The 20,724-nt window shown below is 39.4% G+C and overlaps 1 protein-coding gene across 1 annotated transcript; it reads left to right on the plus strand.

Annotated features, from left to right (window-relative positions):
* Nucleotides 1-3,555: 3,555 nt before the first annotated feature.
* fancl (FA complementation group L) lies at nucleotides 3,556-19,735 on the plus strand (the record flags this gene model as incomplete). The annotated part of the gene is made up of 9 exons (XM_044015894.1): nucleotides 3,556-4,004; nucleotides 4,519-4,577; nucleotides 5,795-5,855; nucleotides 6,371-6,427; nucleotides 7,526-7,623; nucleotides 13,091-13,187; nucleotides 15,112-15,180; nucleotides 19,373-19,523; nucleotides 19,624-19,735. Coding segments are annotated over exons 1-9 (791 nt in total), but the record flags the coding sequence as incomplete, so codon positions are not given.
* Between the last annotated feature and the right edge of the window lie 989 nt (nucleotides 19,736-20,724).

A 20,724-nucleotide genomic window follows, 5' to 3' on the forward strand; every position in this document is an offset into this window, starting at 1 on the left:
AGTAATCTACACACACACACACACACACACAGACACACAAAGGTTTGTGTAGGTATCCTCCTTCAAGGCAAGTCAAGTCGTTTCATTTATACAGCCCAACATCACAAACACAGTTAGCCTCTAAGGGCTTTATTTACACTCTGTACAGTAAAGTACTTCCTCCATCTTTATACTCTCACATCAAGTGAGGAAAAACTCCATTTAACAGGAGATAAAAAAAAAACCCTGGTCTCTCACTCACAATGGACAGATGTACAAAGAATATAAATCACAGAAATGTAAAATATAGGAGAGCAGGAATTATAACAGAAACAAATAGACTTCCATTCATTTAAAACAGCCTAAATAAAGTGAATAAAGAGCAAATACAAGAAAACAATCCACAGCTCTACGTGAAAAGAGATTTTCTAGATTACGTACAACGTAAATTTCATCATCTGCTCCTCTTCTGTGTGAGATTTATCTGCCTCCCATAAATACGTAATCGTCAAAATGCATAAACGGAAATTAACTTAAAGGGTTAACGTTATGTTAAAATCTGTTAAAAACACTGAACACATAATCTGGTAATAACACACACACACACACACACACACACACGGTTGTAAGAAAAATCCCATGAACTCTTGTCATAAAAGCAGTGAAGTCTGTAATCCACAGCTAAGACTTCACACACTATAATCCCCGTATACAGTATCTACACACACACACACACACACACACACAAGGTAAAACAAATCTGTCAGTTTAGAAGCTATAATGTAAATTCAGGGAGAGAATCAGCATAAACATGAGCATAAACACAGTCAAACTCCTCGTCTCAGACACGCTGCACTGTTACAATAAAGTCAACACAAATACATACAACACTAGTTAATGTTTCACATTTTACAACACAGGATTCTTTTGCTGCTGTGCGTTTAAGTTACGAATATGAACTACATTAGTTATTATTATATTACATTAAAATTAATAGTGAATTAGTTCATTAGAGATTTCATTACTGCTGTGGTGTTTTTTAATGTGTATTGTTATTATATTGTGCAAATAAATGTGGATACATGCAAATTATAAAGAAAAGATACACAAGTACAGTGAGGGCTATAGAAAGAAAATATCCCTATTTTGTGAGTACTATGCATTACTTTTCAAAAGAAAAGGAAAATATAGCGTGTCAAACCAGCTAGCTGAGCTAATCATGGCATAATAATGCATTGATAGCTAGCTAGCTAGACTTCACAAGTCTGGTAATGTGATGGTTAATGTTAGCATTTAGCATGGTTGATAGATAGATAGATAGATAGATAGCTAGATAGATAGATAGATAGATAGATAGATAGATAGATAGACAGATAGACAGACAGACAGACAGACAGATGTATCTAAGATGCTAGCATTTTAGATATGTTCGCTACCCAGCGAGCTAATCTGAATATAATGAGGACAAATGGAAAGAAAGAAAGAAAGAAACAGGGCATTTATTAATATATAAATAATGTAATGTGTATTCTTTTATAACATACACATGCACATTTTTGCTCCATAAAAATATAAAAGATGATAATTTTTCAATAAAAACAACAAAATCTGACCCCAAACAAATAGAAATAAGGTTATAGCTGTATAGTGGCTAAATTGCCCACTATCTAGCCAGGAACCATGTCCTTTTATAATCTGGATTAACTGTGCAGTAATACAAAGATTATATATATTAAAATGTGCTTAAAATTTAGCAAAAACCATAAATGAATGTGTCTCCAACACATTTTCGCTGTCAAGTATTTTATCTTTCAGATACATGCAAAAAAAAAACACACACAGAAGAAATAGAACAAGAGGGACATCGGGTGAGGAGAGAGAGAGAGAGGGAGAGAGACATTAGAGGGAGAGGGAGAGTGAGGGAGCAGGACCCACACGGTGAAGTTCCAGCCAATTGCGTTCCAGAGAAGTGACCACGGCCAGTGATAAACAAAGCATCATAGATCATTCCTCCCTCAAACGGAGCCCAGCACTGGAGGCAGAGGACGGTCAGAGAGGGAGAGACAGAGGAGGAGAGGGAGGGATGGAGAGAAGCAGCAGAAGACGACAGAAAGAAAGCTCACCACCTTTCTGCATCTGCCCCTTCTTCCATCCTCTGCTGCTATATTTTCATGCCCTCCTTTTTTTGTTTTTTTGTCATTTGCAAACCGGAGCGCCGTGAAAACTGCGACAGAAAAGAGGGATGGAAGAAAGAGAACTGCTGCTGCTTCTTTCTTTCTCTCTTTCTTTCTCTTTCTCCCATCACTGCCACTATGCAGATGTTAAAACACCCCAAATAAAAATCCTTCATCCTTCAACTGTTCCCATGTTCATACAGGAGGAGTAAGAGAGCACTTACCCACACGAGAGTCAGTGTTCACTCTCAACAAACTCAGATAATTCCAGCAGAGGAGGAGAGAGAGGAGCAGAGCAGCTTGTGCTGCCTCTTTTGTTTGTGAGAAGCAGGTGGATGACAAAAACATCAATCTCTGCAGGCACACGCGCTGCATATGCTTTCACACACACACACACACACACACACACGCCCTCAGCAGTTCTGTACAGTAAAAACACACACTCCTATTCCAACCTCCCTCCCTCTCTCTCTCTCTCTCTCTCGTCGATGTGTGAATGAAAATATATATATATATGTAAATATATGTATATATACGGTATATATGGGTTCAGAGGGAAAGTTAAATGGATTGTTAAAATGATCCTCAGTTAAAATCATGTTGCAATTGGAGTAAAAAAGATTTAAAGGTGATATATGTACAGTGGCTATGGATGAACGATGTTATCGGCACAATATTGGCTTTAAAGCAGAACTATGCTGGGTTTTAATCCTATTTAAGCAGCTTTAGGGTTATTGTGATGGTTAAATGTGTTGTTTCGGGGAGACAGTAGAGGACTGTCTCCACTGCCCCCTACTGTCTGTTAGCGGGAAAACCGGCCTTGAAAGCCGAAGTCCGCATTGTCGGAGCATTGTCAGAAGAAGCGAGGGAGAGGAAATGACTGCGAATTGATGAGCTTTTACATCAGTGAGGATAAAGAGGAAGATGTTTACGATGGTGTCGTAAAAAATATGTCCTCCTGTAACTGTAGGGGAGCTCGTAGAGAAAAATGCACAAAAAGCAACCAGATATGCAAAGTTACACTATTGGATATGGGCAAACATGCCAAGATGCAGATTTGGGTGCAGGGATAAAAATGTATATGCTGTATATCGATATCTATATCAGTTATCGGCCCAAACACTACCGATATATGGGCATTTCGGATACCGGCAAAAAGTCGTACTATCGTACAACAGCAACATTTAGTGTTGAAAATGACTACTGCAATCACGATTGGAATCGTAGCATAAGTCCTTGCAGAAATTCAGCAGAAATTCAGCAGAAATTCAGCACAAATTCAAAACAACCAACCTGTATTTGATTTTTGAGTGTTTTTGTGAGTGTAAGATGTAGCTTTCTTTGCATTGGTTAATCTACTGTTGATTGTATATATTTTATCTAAAATTGTTTTTCATTGATCTTCTTAATCTAAGTGTTGTTAAATTCTGAAGGAGTACAGTTAACGCATTTGAACGCCACACGATCGTATGACTTGAAATTCCGACTTTTTTCACCAGGCCAGGAACGCAGCAGAGTGACGTCACCGATGGTGGAGGGAAGTTTGGTTTTGTCACTGTCGACTTCACGTTCTCTCTGCTAATGCTAACGCTGTTGCGTAAACTGAGCGTATTCTTCACGAGCTTGTGTTTTTAACAGTTCAGTTTAAATATCTATCTTTAGTTTAATGAGTGACACGAAGTCGTTATCGCGCTGTTGGTTCATATCAGGCTTGTTAGCGTTAGCTAAGGAAGTATCTGTCTTCGCTGTAACCGGAGTTAAACGATGGAGAGTTCAATGACCAGAGAAAATCCGTTATTTTTACCTCTCAACAGAGAAAAAACTGTCTACGATGGGTTCGTCACAGTCCAGGTAAGTTCTTTTTTTTTAACTTTTGGGGTTGATTTACATCCTGTACCTACTGACGAATGCATTACAAGTTATATAAAGTTCAAATACAAAGAGTGACGTGTAATTTAAGACATTTTGAGCTGATGTGAAAGAAAAACAAACTTATTGTAGACACTTGAACGCACCTCTTTTTTGTTTGTTTTTTACAGCGGTTGGTGTTAATTGAAGTAACTGGTAAACTCGTATGAATTAATTGTAATATAGTTGAAAAAAATCAACTTTCAACTAATGCCGAATTAAACTGGTGTGTCAGTTTATTAAGACGTTATGAACAGGAAAGTTCAATCTTGAACCTGCATTCTTTAGTACGCAAATTAACGTTAAATTGCACATTTTCTGAATGGGAGTTCGGCACCATCTTCAAAACACATGTTAATATCCTATTTAAATAAACATATTCATTTATAGGGTTAGTTTTTAAGTATTGCTGTCATATTATTGTGTCATTTGACCCGCGGTCATGTCGTATGTCTAGGAACAAGACTTCAGATTGAGATTACAGCTGCCACCAGATCGACAACTCAAACGGGCAAAGTATGAATCATCTGCTCACTTTCTATTCTGTTAATATTATCAATAGTGTCTTATATTAGTGTATTTAGAAGTGTGCCTAATCATAATTAGTTAACGAATTTGTGTATTGTCTGCTGTGTTATGGCCTGTTCAGACCATCAGCGTGATCAGATTACAGGTGTGTACATTTTGAAGCACAGGTGTGAATTTGTCTTCAGATTAGATCACAAATTCACATTCAGAGGTGTTTTCTATTTCTGGGACTCCTGTGTCCACATTGTTTTACAGATGTGGACGCTAATCTGTCCTCAGGACGTATAAAAGACGGCCTTCTCCACATCTCTGGACTATTTTCTCCTGTCTTCATATGCGAATAAAAGACACACAATTTATTGACTCACACACAAACACATTGACAGGGGACATGTGGACAGTCAGACCACATAAAAGCATAATTTTGTCCTTCTGAACAGATGTTTGGTCAGTGTTTTTGTGGTTAATCTTGTGGTCACACCCAGTTGTACTTGATGCTGTCCACTTGTAATGAGACCTTTCATGGCTGATCTTAAAAAATTACTTTCGTCAGTTGGATATTTTCTGGTTTCTTTGCTCCATATAACAAAGATTTTTTTTTTTATCATTTTGTTTTGAGAACATCACCATTTCAAGATTTGGGAAATGCCTTTCAACATTTTCTGACATTTTATGGACATAACATGTATCTGATTAAGTGAGAAAATAATCAACAGATTAATTGATTGTGAAAGCAATCAGTAGTTGCAGCCCTTGGAGTAAAGAATTATGTAGTAAATACTGAAAACAGTGTCTTTCCGGTCTTTTGTCCAAGACTTTTAAGCTTTTCAAAATATGGTTTAGCTGTGTCATCTTGTCTTTGTCCCGAAAATGTGTCTTTACCTCGATGTAAAAACACACAGAGTCTCTGCCACTTTAAAATCCCTAAAGATGAGTAAATGAAGGGAAGTTTACAGTATGTCGTTAAACTGATACCAAAAAATGTTGATATTGGAGCGTTTACAGTAATATTCTGTAAAAACATGATTTAAAAAACAACTTTTTAAAGTTCCTCCTCTTTTTTAATCATTCATATTCTGCAAAGTGGTTAATAACACATTTTTTGTATGGGGTGACAAAGTCAGAGGAGATATTTTCTTTTATCACTCTTTAATATCAGGTGTGCGCAGTTGTTTTTTTAACTGTTCATTTATTTTCTGTTGTAGGCTGCACTGCAGCTGGCAGTTGAGACACCTGTTGCGTGGATCTGAACATATAGTGAAGCAGGTAAACTTCTACACACACACACACATAACCATAATATTCTTTGTTCTGTTTTGTCAGCCAGCTTTGATTGAGGTTGTGTTTGATTGTTCTGTTTATTCACTTATTTATTTATTTGCTTATCTGTCTTTTTTTTGGCTGCTTTCATGTTCATTGCGTCGCTCCTGTGTCTGCTCTCTCTCTCTCTCTCTCTCTCTCTCTCTCCGTCACCCTCACTCTGAGAGCAGAGAATAATATTTTTCACTGTTTAATTAACATCGCCTGGAAAATGTCCCTATTTGTTATGTGGCCCCTCAGGGTTATTTGGATGAGATTGATATTTCACCCCGGGCTGCAAAGTTCATTATTTTCACAGCCTTTAAGCTATCATTAATTATTAAAGCTAGTGGCAGCCTCCATTAATCACAAATGCTGTGTTTGATTTGAATGGCTGGCTAGTGGAGGAAGAAAAAAGGAAAAAAAAAAAAAAGTAGACACTGTCACTTCATTATCCTCGTCTTCTCGTTGACTTCTCACAGAGGCTGCAGCAGTCGGCCGATCTGGACAGTTTCTTACTGGAGCTGAAGACCGTCCTGGTGAGGACACACTGTTGTTAATGTGTTCACTTAACACTAGAAAGTACACAGGAACCTTCAGGCTCTATGAAAAGCCTTGATTACGAGGCACGCGTGTGCATATTGCATATGTTTTGTTTGTTTGCCTAAGAGGAACGAGCCTGAAACACAGACACTCGCTCTCACTGACAAAATGGCTGCCAGGAGAAACTGATTTTTATTCACTTATATAATCTATGCCTGCTTAGGTCTACGCTATCTTAAAAAACATGTTTGTGCCTTTATATCACCCCTTTAACAGCGTTTTCTGACAGGGAACGGAAGTTAATGTCACTTTGTAGAATGCTTAATCTTCCACACCAAAGTCCATAGAGAAAATCATAGATTTTACGTCACAGCTACAGGAGTCCTTGCTCCACTGCTGCCTCCATCAGTAAGTTCAGATGAGCTATTTCATGGCTTCTGTGTTTGAAATCCGTCTTTAGGATTTACCCAAGTCTCTCCAAGTCTCCTTGTTTTGGCAAACAAGGCAGCAGTAGAATGGCAGCTCTTGTGTCCCCCCGTAACCTAAAATCACTGATTTTCTCAATGGTGTTTGGTGCCGGTGACAAAGCGCTTTACAAACTTCCAATTTCCTGTCAGGAAAAGCAGTTTACTGTTGAGATAAAGCAGCAAACTGACTCTTAAGATATTGTAGGTCTAAGTATGTGTAGATTTAAGCAGATGAGCCTTTTCTTAAGTGGCTGAAATTGCATTTTCTTGGTGTCTTGTCAGCCATATTTTCAGTAGGGGAGATCTTCCATGTCTCAGGCTTGTTACCAGTGCTGACAGCTGACTTGATTTATCACTTTAACTCTGTGAAAAACATCTACAACTTCATCAAGAGCCTCAATTGTGAGATACACATGTGCGTATTGTTTGTATTTTTGAAGTGGAAATGGAATTTGTAGCGTGTTTCTGGTTAGAATCCCGACAGGACAAGGTCTGGGGAACCTCTGAGCAAGGATCGATCGGGTTAATTGGACACTCCAAAGTGACCCCAGCCACAGGTCAACCCCTCGAGAGGGAGAAGGAGCCTAGAGAAAATAAATAAATAAAATGCTCTGTATATGTTTACAGGAAGTGGCTGTGAAGGGCCGCCCTGAGTGCACCTCTATCCCGCCTCCCCAGTATTACTCGCAGCTCATCTCAGAGATGGAGACCCTCGGCTGGAACAAGTAAGTCAAATTTCACGTGATTTCCTCTTCATATGCATCTGTCGTTTCTAACACAACATTTAAAGAGTGACCAAATAAATGGTGGTTTACGAATGTTTTTTGCTTTTGGCATTTTTCTAGAGTTAACGGTAACTAATGAAGACGTTTAGGAACTCTTTTGAGCAGTCCTTGACTCAGCAGACTCTAAACTAATTTGAAGAGGCAGCAGCTCCTCATTTAGACACGGCTCTCGGTAACTTCTTTATTTTAAGTTATCGAGTTAAAGTTAAATCCAGGTCGAATTTAATAACGAGCGAGTTGTGAGCGGTCACACGGTCTCCACTCATCAAGAGAGTGGGCCCGGCAGGGAGGGAGGGAGATATGAGAAGATGCGTGTGCTCTCCCCCTGCTCGGTTTAAGCCTCGACTACTAGACTCATTTTCCACTTTCCTATTAATGTCCGTGGCTACAATTATGATATTAGCGAAATGCAAATGTCTCTAATTGAAGAGTCTCTGGTTTTAATAGGAGAAGAGGAGGTGAAGGTTTGTGTTACGCTGGAAATCATTTTCAGGGTTTCAAGACGGTTTGAACCTCAATCTCCAAAGCACTCGAGTTTAGCTTGCCGTCTTAATTTGGCTAATAGCCACCAGGGTTTTTTTTTCAGCTGTGATGCTGCCTCCTGATTGGCTCAGGTAAGTGAGTAGTCACTCGCTCTCTCACTCTCTCCGTCTCCTTTACTGCTTTACATTTGAGAGCGTGGTCATCTTAATTGGCTGGAGGTGGCGCACCGTGTGCTAATTAATGGATAAATGAGGTCGAGTAGGGCCAGGCACCATCTCTTGGTGGTGGCGGCCCCAAAACGTGGCCCCTAGAGTCTCCTGGACTTATTATGGGCTGCCACTTCACTGCATGTTCACAGACTTTTGGTGTATGAACTTGAACGTCTTATTTCCTTGATTATCAGCGTTTTCCAAACCTTAAAGTAACGACACTCTCACATGTTTTGTCCACAAATTCGTTATCGTTATTTTAGGAGTAAATAAAACTGATTCATCTATCAATTATATAAATAGTCGATGACTTAATTAGCACTTGATTGATTGGATTAGTTGTTGCAGTCCCATAATTGACAATTAAAAAATACGGCACGCCAAATAATATATGCAAATATTAATGTAAACAGATTTCTCTGAAGTTGATGAAGTTCTAAGTGTAGAGAGACAAAAATATAGTAGTTTTGTTTGAGGTCAATCAGACTTAGGGCTGAAGTATTTCATTTTTAATTAATTTTTCCTCACATTTAATCACATGACAAGCCCATCTGATCATTTTAGGGGTTAAAAACAACAACAACAACAACAAAAAAACTTCAATTTTCTTTCTTTCAGGATAATGTCCTGATTAGTTCATCTAAACCCTTTTCAGACACAAATTCTGGAGGACACAAACGTCCCATGGAGTTTGCCGTTCACGTATGACGAACACGACATGCAGGAAGCCCCGGGTCGAGCTGTAGGAGGCCGATTATTTGCCAGTTGGCTCGCTGTAAATAATCCAGAGCTCCTCCTGCTGTGTTCTTCCATGGACTTCACTCGGACATCATCCAGAAATTTTGACTAAGGGAGCTGGAAGGACAAAATCGTGCACATGCTCGTGTATGTACATGTATTTAAAAAGTCTGATTATCATGATATTTAAGTCACAATATGATATTATCACGACATTGCAAAATAGTAGATCATATACTGCGATATATTCACACAACAGCGCAGTGGCACCAACTAGTGGACTGAAATGTTCACCAAAAGTTTTGTTTATTTGTAAAATCAGTAAAAAAAACAAACACAATATGCTACAAAAAAATCAAAATATCACAATATTTCACTATATTCCTCCCAAGCCTATAACACAATAATCAGATTCTTCTGACTGCACAGTTCAAGTACATTGGTGCACAAATATAACTGCTACATCGAGTTTCAGTTAACTCTGTCAACTAACAAACAAACAAACAAACAAACAAACAAAAACTCTTGACACACACACATGCACACGAGCACATGTGCCGCCTGAAAAGCAGATCACTTGGCTGGGGAGTTGCAAATGGGATGCTCTCATCAGTCTTCACAGCAGGACGTCTGACTGTCACGCTGTTTCCATCATGGCCCAGTAGGGGGCGGCAGCTCGTGCCTGCTATCCTGGCAACAAACTCCGGAGATGGAAATCTCTGCCTCAGCGATGCATCGATGACCTTTATCACCGTCAATGCCGATCGTACAGACGTAAAAACTTGAAAGTAGGTTGACACTGTCGTCTCCTACTGCACATGTTTGTGCCTCACCGTGTTAATAGTTTTACAACTCGACATTAAAATACGGATGTAGGAGAAATGATGTATGAAAATTAATTCTAATAATCAGTCGTCTTTGTTTACACCTGCTTTTATCTTAATTGGTTATATACTTATTCATACTGTACAATTAATCCGGCTCCTGATTTGTGACTGAAAGGTTGATTCTGCCTCAAATGTACTTGGTTAATTAATTAATTAATTAATTAATTAATTAATTAATTAAAATGTTCATGTTATAGCAAACAAACGCCCTTCAAATGTTAGTAAGCCAATAAAATGTGTTCTTTTTTTTTTTTTTACTTACGATAGGGACCCACTTTTTAAAGCTCCAAACCGTCGTGACACAAATCATAAATTTATAATCTGTGACAAGAGCAAATTTGTGCTAAGTATAGCAACTCATTTCCAGCAATATCTCTAACTTCTAGTATTATTTTGAATTGGCAAATTAATAATTTCCAGTTGATGTTTGGCAAATGAAGTAAAACTTAAAATGATGAGCATATGTGTCAAATAACTTAACATAAAATGAACAACAGTGATGGTAAAATTTTGCAACTTTGTTTAAGGCCCCCAAAACTTCTCCTATAACCCATGTGGGGGTCCAAACCCAATGTTTGGGAATCAAATAGTAAATGTCACAAAGTAGGAGAGTCTTTGTTTTTTGTGCCATTTTGTTGTAGCATGAAAAGCACAGGTGACACTGATAACACTGATCGATTTATAAATTCCTCTTCAACTATGTCTGATTTTTCAGCTTCTAAAATGTGAATATTCTCTGGTTTCTATGCTCCATGTAACAAAGAAATCATTAAACGGAATAATATATAGTATAAATTAACACATTTTTTGGTTGTGGACAAAGCAAACAAGACATTCAAATACTTGATTAATCAAGAAAATAAGTTGGGAACTGAAGAAGCTAAATGGAACTCGGCTGTCATTACTTTGGATGACTTTTCCTACTGTGACCCATCAAAATGGCCGCCCTGCAAAGGGCTAATAAGAATGAGCGAGCAGACACTTTAACACGCCGCATAATCCGAACACTGGCTCCCATCATTCCATCACTTCTCTCTAAGTGTGTGTGTGTGTGTGTGTGAGCTCGCCGCTCACTTCACTCCCTCCTTACCTGCACGTCATAAATCCTCAACAGATATACAGCCACGTCAGCCTGGGCACAGAGCGTCCATCATCACCTACTGTAAATCGTACTGGAGGAAGGAACCCTTCCAAATTGTTTGTCTCAGTTCAGTGTTTGAGTCTCAGAGTCTCGGCAGAGCAGAGGTTTTTTCCACTGAGCAGTAAATCTGACTAAATCTGAATTTCTTTAGGATGGAGGGTTTTTGATTTACCTTTAAACAAGGTCTTAAAAATGTAGACCCGTTAAGTTTGTCTATTGAAAACATGGTGGTCCAACATGTTGTCCTCTCTGTAGACGAGACCTGCTCCTGACGTAAAGATAGAGGGCTCATTTGGGGTAATGAAATTAAAAATGTTGACAATCATGTGATTTAATACACAAAAAAAGTGTAAATTATTTTATTTTATTTATTCTGCCAAATGGAAATATGTTAGCAATTCCCTAATGTCTACAGTTATTGATTAGTGATCAAATTGACTTTTTTGTGGTGGGTAGGTGATCAACCAAGTATGATCCCATTCCATTTGATCACAAAATATTAATATTTATTTATATTATATTTATAATAATGGGCAAACTCTCATCATATTTGAATGACATTTGGTATATGTATGCAGGATTTATTTCAACGTTTCCTGGCATTTTATGGACAAATCAACTAATCAACTATTTGATGAAATAATTGACAGATTAATTGATTATGAAAATAATTAGCTGGTTGCTGCCCCAGTTATTTTAAAATGACAGACTTTGAAAAAGAGATTTTTTTTCCTGGTTAAATGAAAAAAACAACAACTTTAATTGTCATTTGAATATAATTTGTTCAGTTAATCACCTATTAATTGATAAATGTGTGCATGTAAATAAGTGTTTAAGTACTTTAAAGCCTTGTTGTATTGAAGGACCACAACGATTAATTTATTATTAATTGTTTACTCAATTCCTGGCCAATTATTTTGATTGTGGTTTATTCAAAATGATGGTTTAATCGTTTAGAGTGTGTTTTGTTTGTTTTAATAATTAAAACTGTTTCCTTTGCTCCGTTGCTGGAATAATTTTGGTGTGTGGACAAAATGCCATTTGTGAACGATCATAATGGTTTTCAAACTTTTTTATTCCAAGCGCCACCTGAGGAAATATTGATGTCTCTCAGTAAAATAGGCCGAGCAAAGTCACCACGGACTTATCACAGGAGGCAGATTTATTCCCAATAAGATAAGATCATTTCACACTCATCATCCTCCTCTTCCTCACATATGCTTCACACACTGGTATTCATCATATTCTTTTGTTATTTGTTAAATTTTCTACGCACTCTGGTCAAAATTCCTCAGCTCCACTTCACAATGACAATCTCTGGTATTAACAGTAGAACAGTATTCCCTCCAGAGGAAGCTCCACAGTTTGAGAACCAAGAGATTAAACAACTAATCGATTAATGGAGAGAATAATGGACATATTAAGCGATATTTTAATATTAATAATCAGTTGCAGCCCTATTGTATTGAAGCGTGGAGGCTGCATTAACACGCTGCCCTCAGATTACGTACACTTGGTGTATTTCCTCAACACTTTTATTAGAAAGCATAAAACCCTGTGTGTTTCTGGTGACTCAGCATGAAATGCTCTCAGCCTCGACATGATTTAGTTTGTCATATTCTGCCATTACATCATTAATAAAGCTCTGGCTGCAGAAGAATGCTAATCAGAATTCAGAGGTTGGGGGTGGGGTGTGGTAGAAAAAGCCTGTAGTTGTGTTTAGTTGCTGGATTTTTGGTGTAATTGGATGTAACCTGATGTCACTGCGTCTGGAGCCAAAGCAATAAATCTGAAGTCAGAGCTGATATCTCAATATGGCTCTGGGCCACTGTGATTAATGACGGATGATGGCTGCTGTCATTGTACAGTGTTGTGTGCGCCCTTCTCTGTGGATAGATGCTGATTTATTGTATATGTATTTGTGTGTGTGTGTGTGTGTCCATCCTCAGACTGCTTTTCATAGACACAGAGTTCCGAACACTAAGACTGGCTGCGCAGGACTCCACTGGAAGGCAGCATACCCTCACTATTAAACTCAAGTCTAAGGTAAAACACACACACGCACAACTTGTTTTTATCGCTTTGTGAGGACACAGCATAGACATGAGGCTTAGCCTTAACCTAACCATCACAACTCAGTGCCTAACCCTAACCTAAACCAGGTCTTGACTCACTTTGTACATGTTTTAGACCTCACAAAGATAAATACAAGTTCACACACACTCAACCTTCAAAAAGATGTCTTCAAATAGATTGAGTGAACGTTGGTCCTCACAACCTACTCGAGACAGTAGGTTGTGTTTTTTCTGGATTCCAGTTTGCAGAAGCTCCACGCAATCAACCATGTCGTTACCGTGGTGTTTACACCCACCTGTGATGATGTAAGGTGGTGGATGTTTGGTTCTGGTTATGTCTGGTGTGAACACGGACTGGTTTGCTGAAAACACCAAGATTCTGAATGGAACTTGAGCCCAGAATATGTTTGCATTTATTATAACACTTTCACTTTTTAGGTTTCTTAGCATTGTAGGAAGTTGTTTCCGATGTTGGAGTAGCCATAATCCCCACTAGAGGAGCTGTACACATTGACAGAAACCTTTTAGGTTAGCGATTAAAACTTTCCAATAGACCACACATTGTCTTTTAGTAGATGTTTTAGAAATGACCAAATCTATAATTCGTTGCTTATTGTTCTTTGTAACTTCTGCAGACATGAGTGTAGAACATCTCTGACAGCTTACTGGAAATATTTGGGCTGGATTATTGAAAACCAGGAAGAGACTGTGCATATAGTTCATGGTAGATTACAAAATAAAAGCGCTCACTCTTAGTTTAAAGTCTCCAGTGATGCTAACATAATCTAAAATAACCAGAACCAAAACCAAAGCCTGAAAACACAGCGAGGTTATTAATCAATAATGTCTCCGTATTGTACTTTAAAAGCATAAACTCAAAGTGTGTCTCACTCTTTGTGACCTGAAAGCACTTTCTTCAAAACTTTGTTGGAATTAGAATGTTTTTGTTTATTTTCTGTAAGCAACAAAACCACACAATCATGAACACCTCACAGTGGTGTTTCATATTCCGGTGGGTGGGTGGGTGGCAGAGTGATGTGGTGCCTGCCTAAGCCTGGATGACATCCACTGGGGACGTGGAAGGGTATGGTAGGGACCTCACTCTGAGCCCACCTGCCCACCCTCACCCCCTCTGGCACCGCGTAAAAATAGCTCGGAGTCGTCCCCGCATTCCAGCTGCTTCCATCGCATCCAGAGCCAGGTCATTCCTCACCAGGCACAGCTAGAGGAGGAGGAGGAGGAGGCAGCACTGGCACCGAGTCATGGAGGCTGAGCTGACAGGGGAGTGAGGAGGGAAGAGTAGGACGAAGTGTAGAGGGATGTTGGAAGGTGAATATCTGAAGATGGAAGACTTTGAATAAAGTTTCGGGGACTTTTTCCTGAAGAAGTCTGATATAACATGATTATAATTAGAGACTCACCTCATAAAATGAGGTGAGACTCTCAGTCTATGATCTCGTAAGAATACATTTGCCACTTTATCTCATTAATAAGCAACCTTTTTCAACAGGAAACTGAATTTCTTGACACCTTGTAACACCGCTTGCTCTCCAGTTACCAAGTCCATAGAGAAAATCTACATTTTAAGCTCACTCAGAAACGGTAGTTGCTGGTCTTCTGCTGCCTCGTGTGGTTAGTTTGCATCACTGAGGTGAATCTAAACAATGGCTTTCAAACACCAAAGTGACAAAATGACACTTCTGAACTTACTGATGGAGCCAGAAGTGGATCTTTGGTGCAGGCAGAGTAAACTGTTTACAAACTCGTGTTTATAGCTGACTAACCCTGAGATAAAGTGGTAAACATGTTCTTGAGATATCGTAGACTTTAGCTGATTAAAAACAGTATTTATAGGCTGTTGTATTTATGTGAAAACTCTGTTTTTGCATCCGCAGCATCCAGCAGAGGCTCCTGAATGCACTGCTGACCTGCCACTACCTCTGCTCGTAACATGGACGCCACAGGTGAGTGATTATTTTCCCCGCAAACTATATAAACATGCCTCTTTTTATGCTGCTCCTCATTTTAAATGTCTGAGGATTTAAACATTTGAGGCTCTGTGAATCCTCAGAGCCTCAGATGTGAACAGGGCCATGTTTCACGCTAGTGTGACCTCCTGTGGCCGTTCCAGAGACTCAAAGTGTGATTAAACGCCACACTAATACCCTCGAGTCTTCCTCTCTTACCTATCGCTGCTGTATTAAGGGCTGTATTTTCCTTTAAGCCCCTGTTGTCCACTTTAACTGGCAGTAAAAGTGCTTTGTTGTAAAAACCAGCTGTGGGCTGCCGCTCTGTTCCTCCTCCCCTCCTCCTCCCTTGTTATTGTTGTTTGCCGTCTCGCTTCTTTCACCAGAACTCTTTTCATCTCTGCCACTGAAGCTCTGAGGCTGTGTGTCACTCACACAGATGTCCTGTGCTCTTTTTTTATACCGTCACAGAGTTGCTTTGTCAATCATTAAAACTACTGCTCCATGTCTGAGCTTTGCGTTCTGTGTGTGTGTGTCTGTGTTTGTCTGTGTGTGTGTGTGTGTGTGTGTGTGTGTGTGTGTGTGTGTGTGTGTGTGTGTGTGTGTGTGTGTGTGTGTGTGTGTGTGTGTGTGTGGATACATGGCAGGCGTACAGTGAGGACCAGCTTAGAACAGCGCTGCCGTATGGAGCCTGTCTGCCTGCTGTGCTGTTGATGGATCTCTCACACACTGCGACATGAAGTTTGTGTGTATGTGTGAGTGTGCACTTTGTGCCAAGTGTGTGTGTGTGTGTGGTGGGGGGTGGGGGTGGGGCTTGTCTGTCTTCAGTCCTGACATGTTCATTTGAATGAGTAATTATTGCTTGCTCTGTTGCAGGGCCAAGACGTGCCACTCTGAGCGTTTGTGTGGAACTAGAATAGAAGGGAAAAAATAAATGTGTGTGTGTGTGTGTCCATCCTTTGTGCCTGCAGCAAAGCGTACAAAGGCTTTTTTCATTATTATTATCATTTTAACAACTAAAAACTGCATTTATTTAAAGTGACACAATGTGAGATATCACATGAGGGAAATATTATATAAATCAAATCAGTATTTCTGTAAAGCTGGGCGATATTAATATAATGTCTGGATCTATTTTTAGTCTATATGCTGAGATAGTAGATCTGTATGTGGATATAAAGCTGCACACAGGTTGTTTCTCTGGACTCATGAAAAGTTTTGAGATGTTGAGTGAGAGTGACAATTCACTGTAAATACACCAGAAAATAAAATATCTACTGTTTATGATCTGTATAACACGATCTTAAAATAATGACTGGTTCATTTCTTTGGCCTTTTAATGTTAAATGAAATGATATTTAAGTGTGTTAAAAATATCAAACTGATTCCAGGAAACAGTATTCATGTTTTGCTCGGCTTTGTTTAATTTGTTCGCGTCGGCGTCCATTTTGCGATTACAAAAATAATGAGCGATACATAGTCTCGCATGATTTAATGCCCTCATGTGACTTGAGGCCCATTTATACACCTTTTTATATCCGCCCGTAACAAACATTATGGTTACTACCTTACATACCTCTGTCCGTTGTTTTGCGTTGGTACTTGTCGTTCCAATGTAGAGGAAGTGTCACGTAACGTCCATTCCTAGTTACAGGCATCAACCAACACGGCGACCATTGGTGTTATTTTATTGTGCTCGATCTGAAAGAGAAAGAAAGATTTAATGTGGAATATTGGTTTTGCTGACGAGAGATCGATGAAGAACTTGTCTGCCGTGACTTTAGACAACTTCCTTTGACGGACACTCCGTTAGTGACGAGTAGAGCTTAAACGATTACTTGATTAATAGATTATTAATATACTAAATTTAACTATTTTCATCATCAATGATTTGGTATGAGTGTTTTCTTAAAGAATTAAAACCAGTTTCTGTGATTTTTTTCACAGAAACTTTTTGGTATCATATTGGTTTGTGGACAAAACAAGACATTTGAGAACATCATCAACAATTAATCGAGAAAATAATCAACAGATTAATCAATTGTGAAAATAATCGTTAGTTGCAGCCCTAAAGAAGAGTGCCTGGCAGTCGCTCTGCATTTAAAATACCTTTTAAAGACTCGTCTTTATCGTTTTCCTGTCCGATTGGACGACTATTTTGTCTCTATACTACCCCCCATGATGTCCAGTGGTATTGCTCCCCCTTTTGTCCACCATCGTAAGCTCCCCAGTGAGGCGCACAATGGACGAAATGAACGTTAAGTTTTGACAGACAAACTCTGGGGTTGGACACATTAGGGACCTTCTCTCCATCTCCATCAGTATCGCACTCAAATTCTTTTTTTCTCGACAAACCCCTGCGTTACATTCGTACTAATATTGTACCCGTGACAAAAAAATTCACATTGATCCGTCGAAAACTGTAGACAGGAAAGGACAAACTTGCAGATAAACCCACGCCGGGTTAAACAGAACCTCCGTGGCCTCCTGGCTAATAAAGGGCGAGCTTTATCGTCTCCTCGTCTTTTATGCTGTTGACAGAATAATCCTCAATACCTTTGTAAATGAGAGGCCGCTCGAGGAGAAGAAGACGATGATGGTGAAGTTTAATAACATCGGCGTAAAAGAGGAGCACATTCCTTGAGCCTGGCTGCTCTGAAGAGCTAAACGGAGGTCAGTCAGAGATATCATAAATAGATAAAGAGCGACTGATTGAGGCGGCCAAGGAGAGAATCTCGGCTCAGATTCTTTCATACTTTCTTACAGCATTCCACCCGAGTTCTTCTCTCAGATACAGCAGGAATTCAATTACCACCTGTTCTTTCCTCCCCCCTTCTCTCTCTCTCTTTCTCTCTTCCTGAACTGGGCTTAGCGTACTTATCCTTAGCGGTAACCGTAATCATGCCACTGGCATTAATTGGGCTGTAATTGCAGAGGCTCTCAGCACCTGGACGATGCTTAATTGTGTGCACTGTGCTGGCACAATGACCCATAATTTTTGGTTCATTTTTTTTTCCCTCTCCCTTCCCTTCCCCTAATCTTCTCCTTCTCATTCCATCTGTATCGCTCTCCCACACCTCCATCAGCCTCCCTTTCTCTTCTCTTCATGTGTGAAACTTTAAAGTTGTTTTCACTTTTAACCAACTGGTTGTTTGCCTCACTTTCAAATACCAGAATCTGTCTGCTTCTAGTTTGTTTTGATGGTAATCACAAAGTTCTAGTTATGCACCATTTTTCTGAGCGTGTACTCAGAAACAAAATATGTTTTTGTTGTACAGTAAACACACACGAACGTCTTCCTTTCTGGATTGTGAAGGCCACCGTAGATCTCGGACATGCTTGGGGTGTGTGGAGGAGTTCTGTGTTTTGTTGCAATCTGCAATCTCACCATTAGATGTCACTGTTTCTTACACACTGGACTTTTGTTAAGACATAATTTCTCCACATTGCTGTCTGAAGTGGATATGTCATTATTAAGCTCTGTAGACGGTGACCCTTGATTTAATTTAATCTGAGATGTTTTAGTTTCAGTCGAGAGAAATCTAATGTGTTTGTTTGTGTTATTTAAACGTTTCTTGATCAAACTATTAATCTATTAATATGTTGTTATTATTAAGGTTTTAATTTACAATACAAACCCAGATATAACTGTATATGACCTCAAATTCAAAATCAAATTGGTATTTTTATTTAAAATCCAAAATCATCAGCATTGGTAGTTTGTTTTAGTTTGAACTACACTTTAAATACACCTCGCAAATATCATCTTATTATTCCTCTCTTCTCCAAGTTTGTCCCGCCCCCAAACATTTTCCGTCTAGTTTTTATTCATTGACGTGAAGTGTCAGTAGATTTCGTCACAGCAACTTTATTTTTATTTACTTAACGTCTCGTTTTCGTCAACACCGGTGTGGATGCTAATTCAGCTGCTTATGGGCGTTTAGCAGAACTTATTCACACGCTATCAAGGTTTAGGTTGTGTGTGTCTGACCTGTTGGGATGCTGCGTGCATGTCTGAATAAGATACTTCTAAAATGTCAGAAACTCACAGAGAAATCGAGGTTGTGTCCCGAGTGTACTTTGAGGCGGATACTTGCTGTGATTGGCCCATTTGTGTTTGAGGGCGGGGCTTAGATATCTGTGACCTGCAGTCAAACCGCAATAAACATGTCCGCTCTGGTTTTGGTAGACGACTCTGGAACAGCTCCACAAGCAGTTCCTTCTGGTCTTGGATTCCTTGACCGAGTTCTGGGACGTCCTAGACGAGATCGACGGCAACACCTGGATCCTGGAGCCGGAGAAACCGAGCCGCTCCGACACCATGAGGCGTATCGTGATCGGTAAAGGCGGCAGAAGCCTGACTGTGCACAGTGGATTTAAACGTACGATAGTTGTGCCTTACTTTCCTGTGTGTGTGTGTGTGTGTGTGTGTGTGTGTAGGAAACAACGTGTCCATCAAAGTGGACATGGATCCCCGACACCCGAAGATGCTGCCGGAGTGCTGCCTGCTGGGAGCTGAGCACGGTGAGTACGACCTTAAAGACGCGCAAAAGTGAGTGTGAGCAAAGATGCACGTCTTGTACGACACTGTCCTATCTGTTCTGCACATGTGCAAGACTTTGTCAGACATTCAAGGACTTCCAAGGATTCAAGGTGCTTTATTGTCATTCTAAAAGAGAATAAAGGAATAAATAGACACAAAAGTAAGATGCCATCAAAATGGCTGCCCCAACAAGTTAAAACAAATGAAAAATTACAATAAAATAAACCCCAAATGAAAGAAATTAGGACGCATATACTCGGATTATAAAAAATTTAATCGTTGACCTTGACAAAGCTATTATTTTACTGCCATCTGCTGGCAAAAATAATCACCATCACATAAGTATTTAGTAAACATTGCAGCAGAACACAAAGAACCTCCTGAAAATGAAAATAGGCTGCGTAAAAAAGCACAAAAATAAGGTCACAAGGGAAAATAAACATATCAATAAGAGAAATACAATTTTCAAAAATAGTGTTAAAATGGGCTTAAATTTCGTTTATTTAAATGGGCTTTCACTGGGTTTGTTTGACGCACAGATGGAGTTCCGACAGGCACCACTAGAGGGCTCCACCTGTAAAACCAAGCGTTAAAGTACATAAACGGTGATCTTGGTACAACGTTGTACAAAAATTCATCTTTAAACTTTTGTTTGTGACGAAGAAAATCACTGCATTTACGACATAAATCACATCAGGTCAGTGACTTCAAACAAGTATCACTCCTTTAACCGAGTTCCTTTTTGCGTTTTTTCCGTCGCCGGGCGAGTTTCACGTTTCTATTTAAGTCTCTCCGCCAGTTGTCAGACCGTCGTTGTTTCTGTGAACTCAAGGTTGTGCCGCGGGTACTCTGTTGCCTAGCAATGCAACTCTAAAACATATGAAACACACACTCACACACAAGTATCTTCTTTTTTACATGTAGGGAAAATAAGAAGTGAAGGTGACGAGAGCTGCACTGTTGTCACATGACATCACAAAGACGATGTTGTTTGTGTC

Source organism: Solea senegalensis, unplaced genomic scaffold, assembly GCF_019176455.1.
Source record: "Solea senegalensis isolate Sse05_10M unplaced genomic scaffold, IFAPA_SoseM_1 scf7180000014006, whole genome shotgun sequence".
NCBI lineage: Eukaryota > Metazoa > Chordata > Actinopteri > Pleuronectiformes > Soleidae > Solea > Solea senegalensis.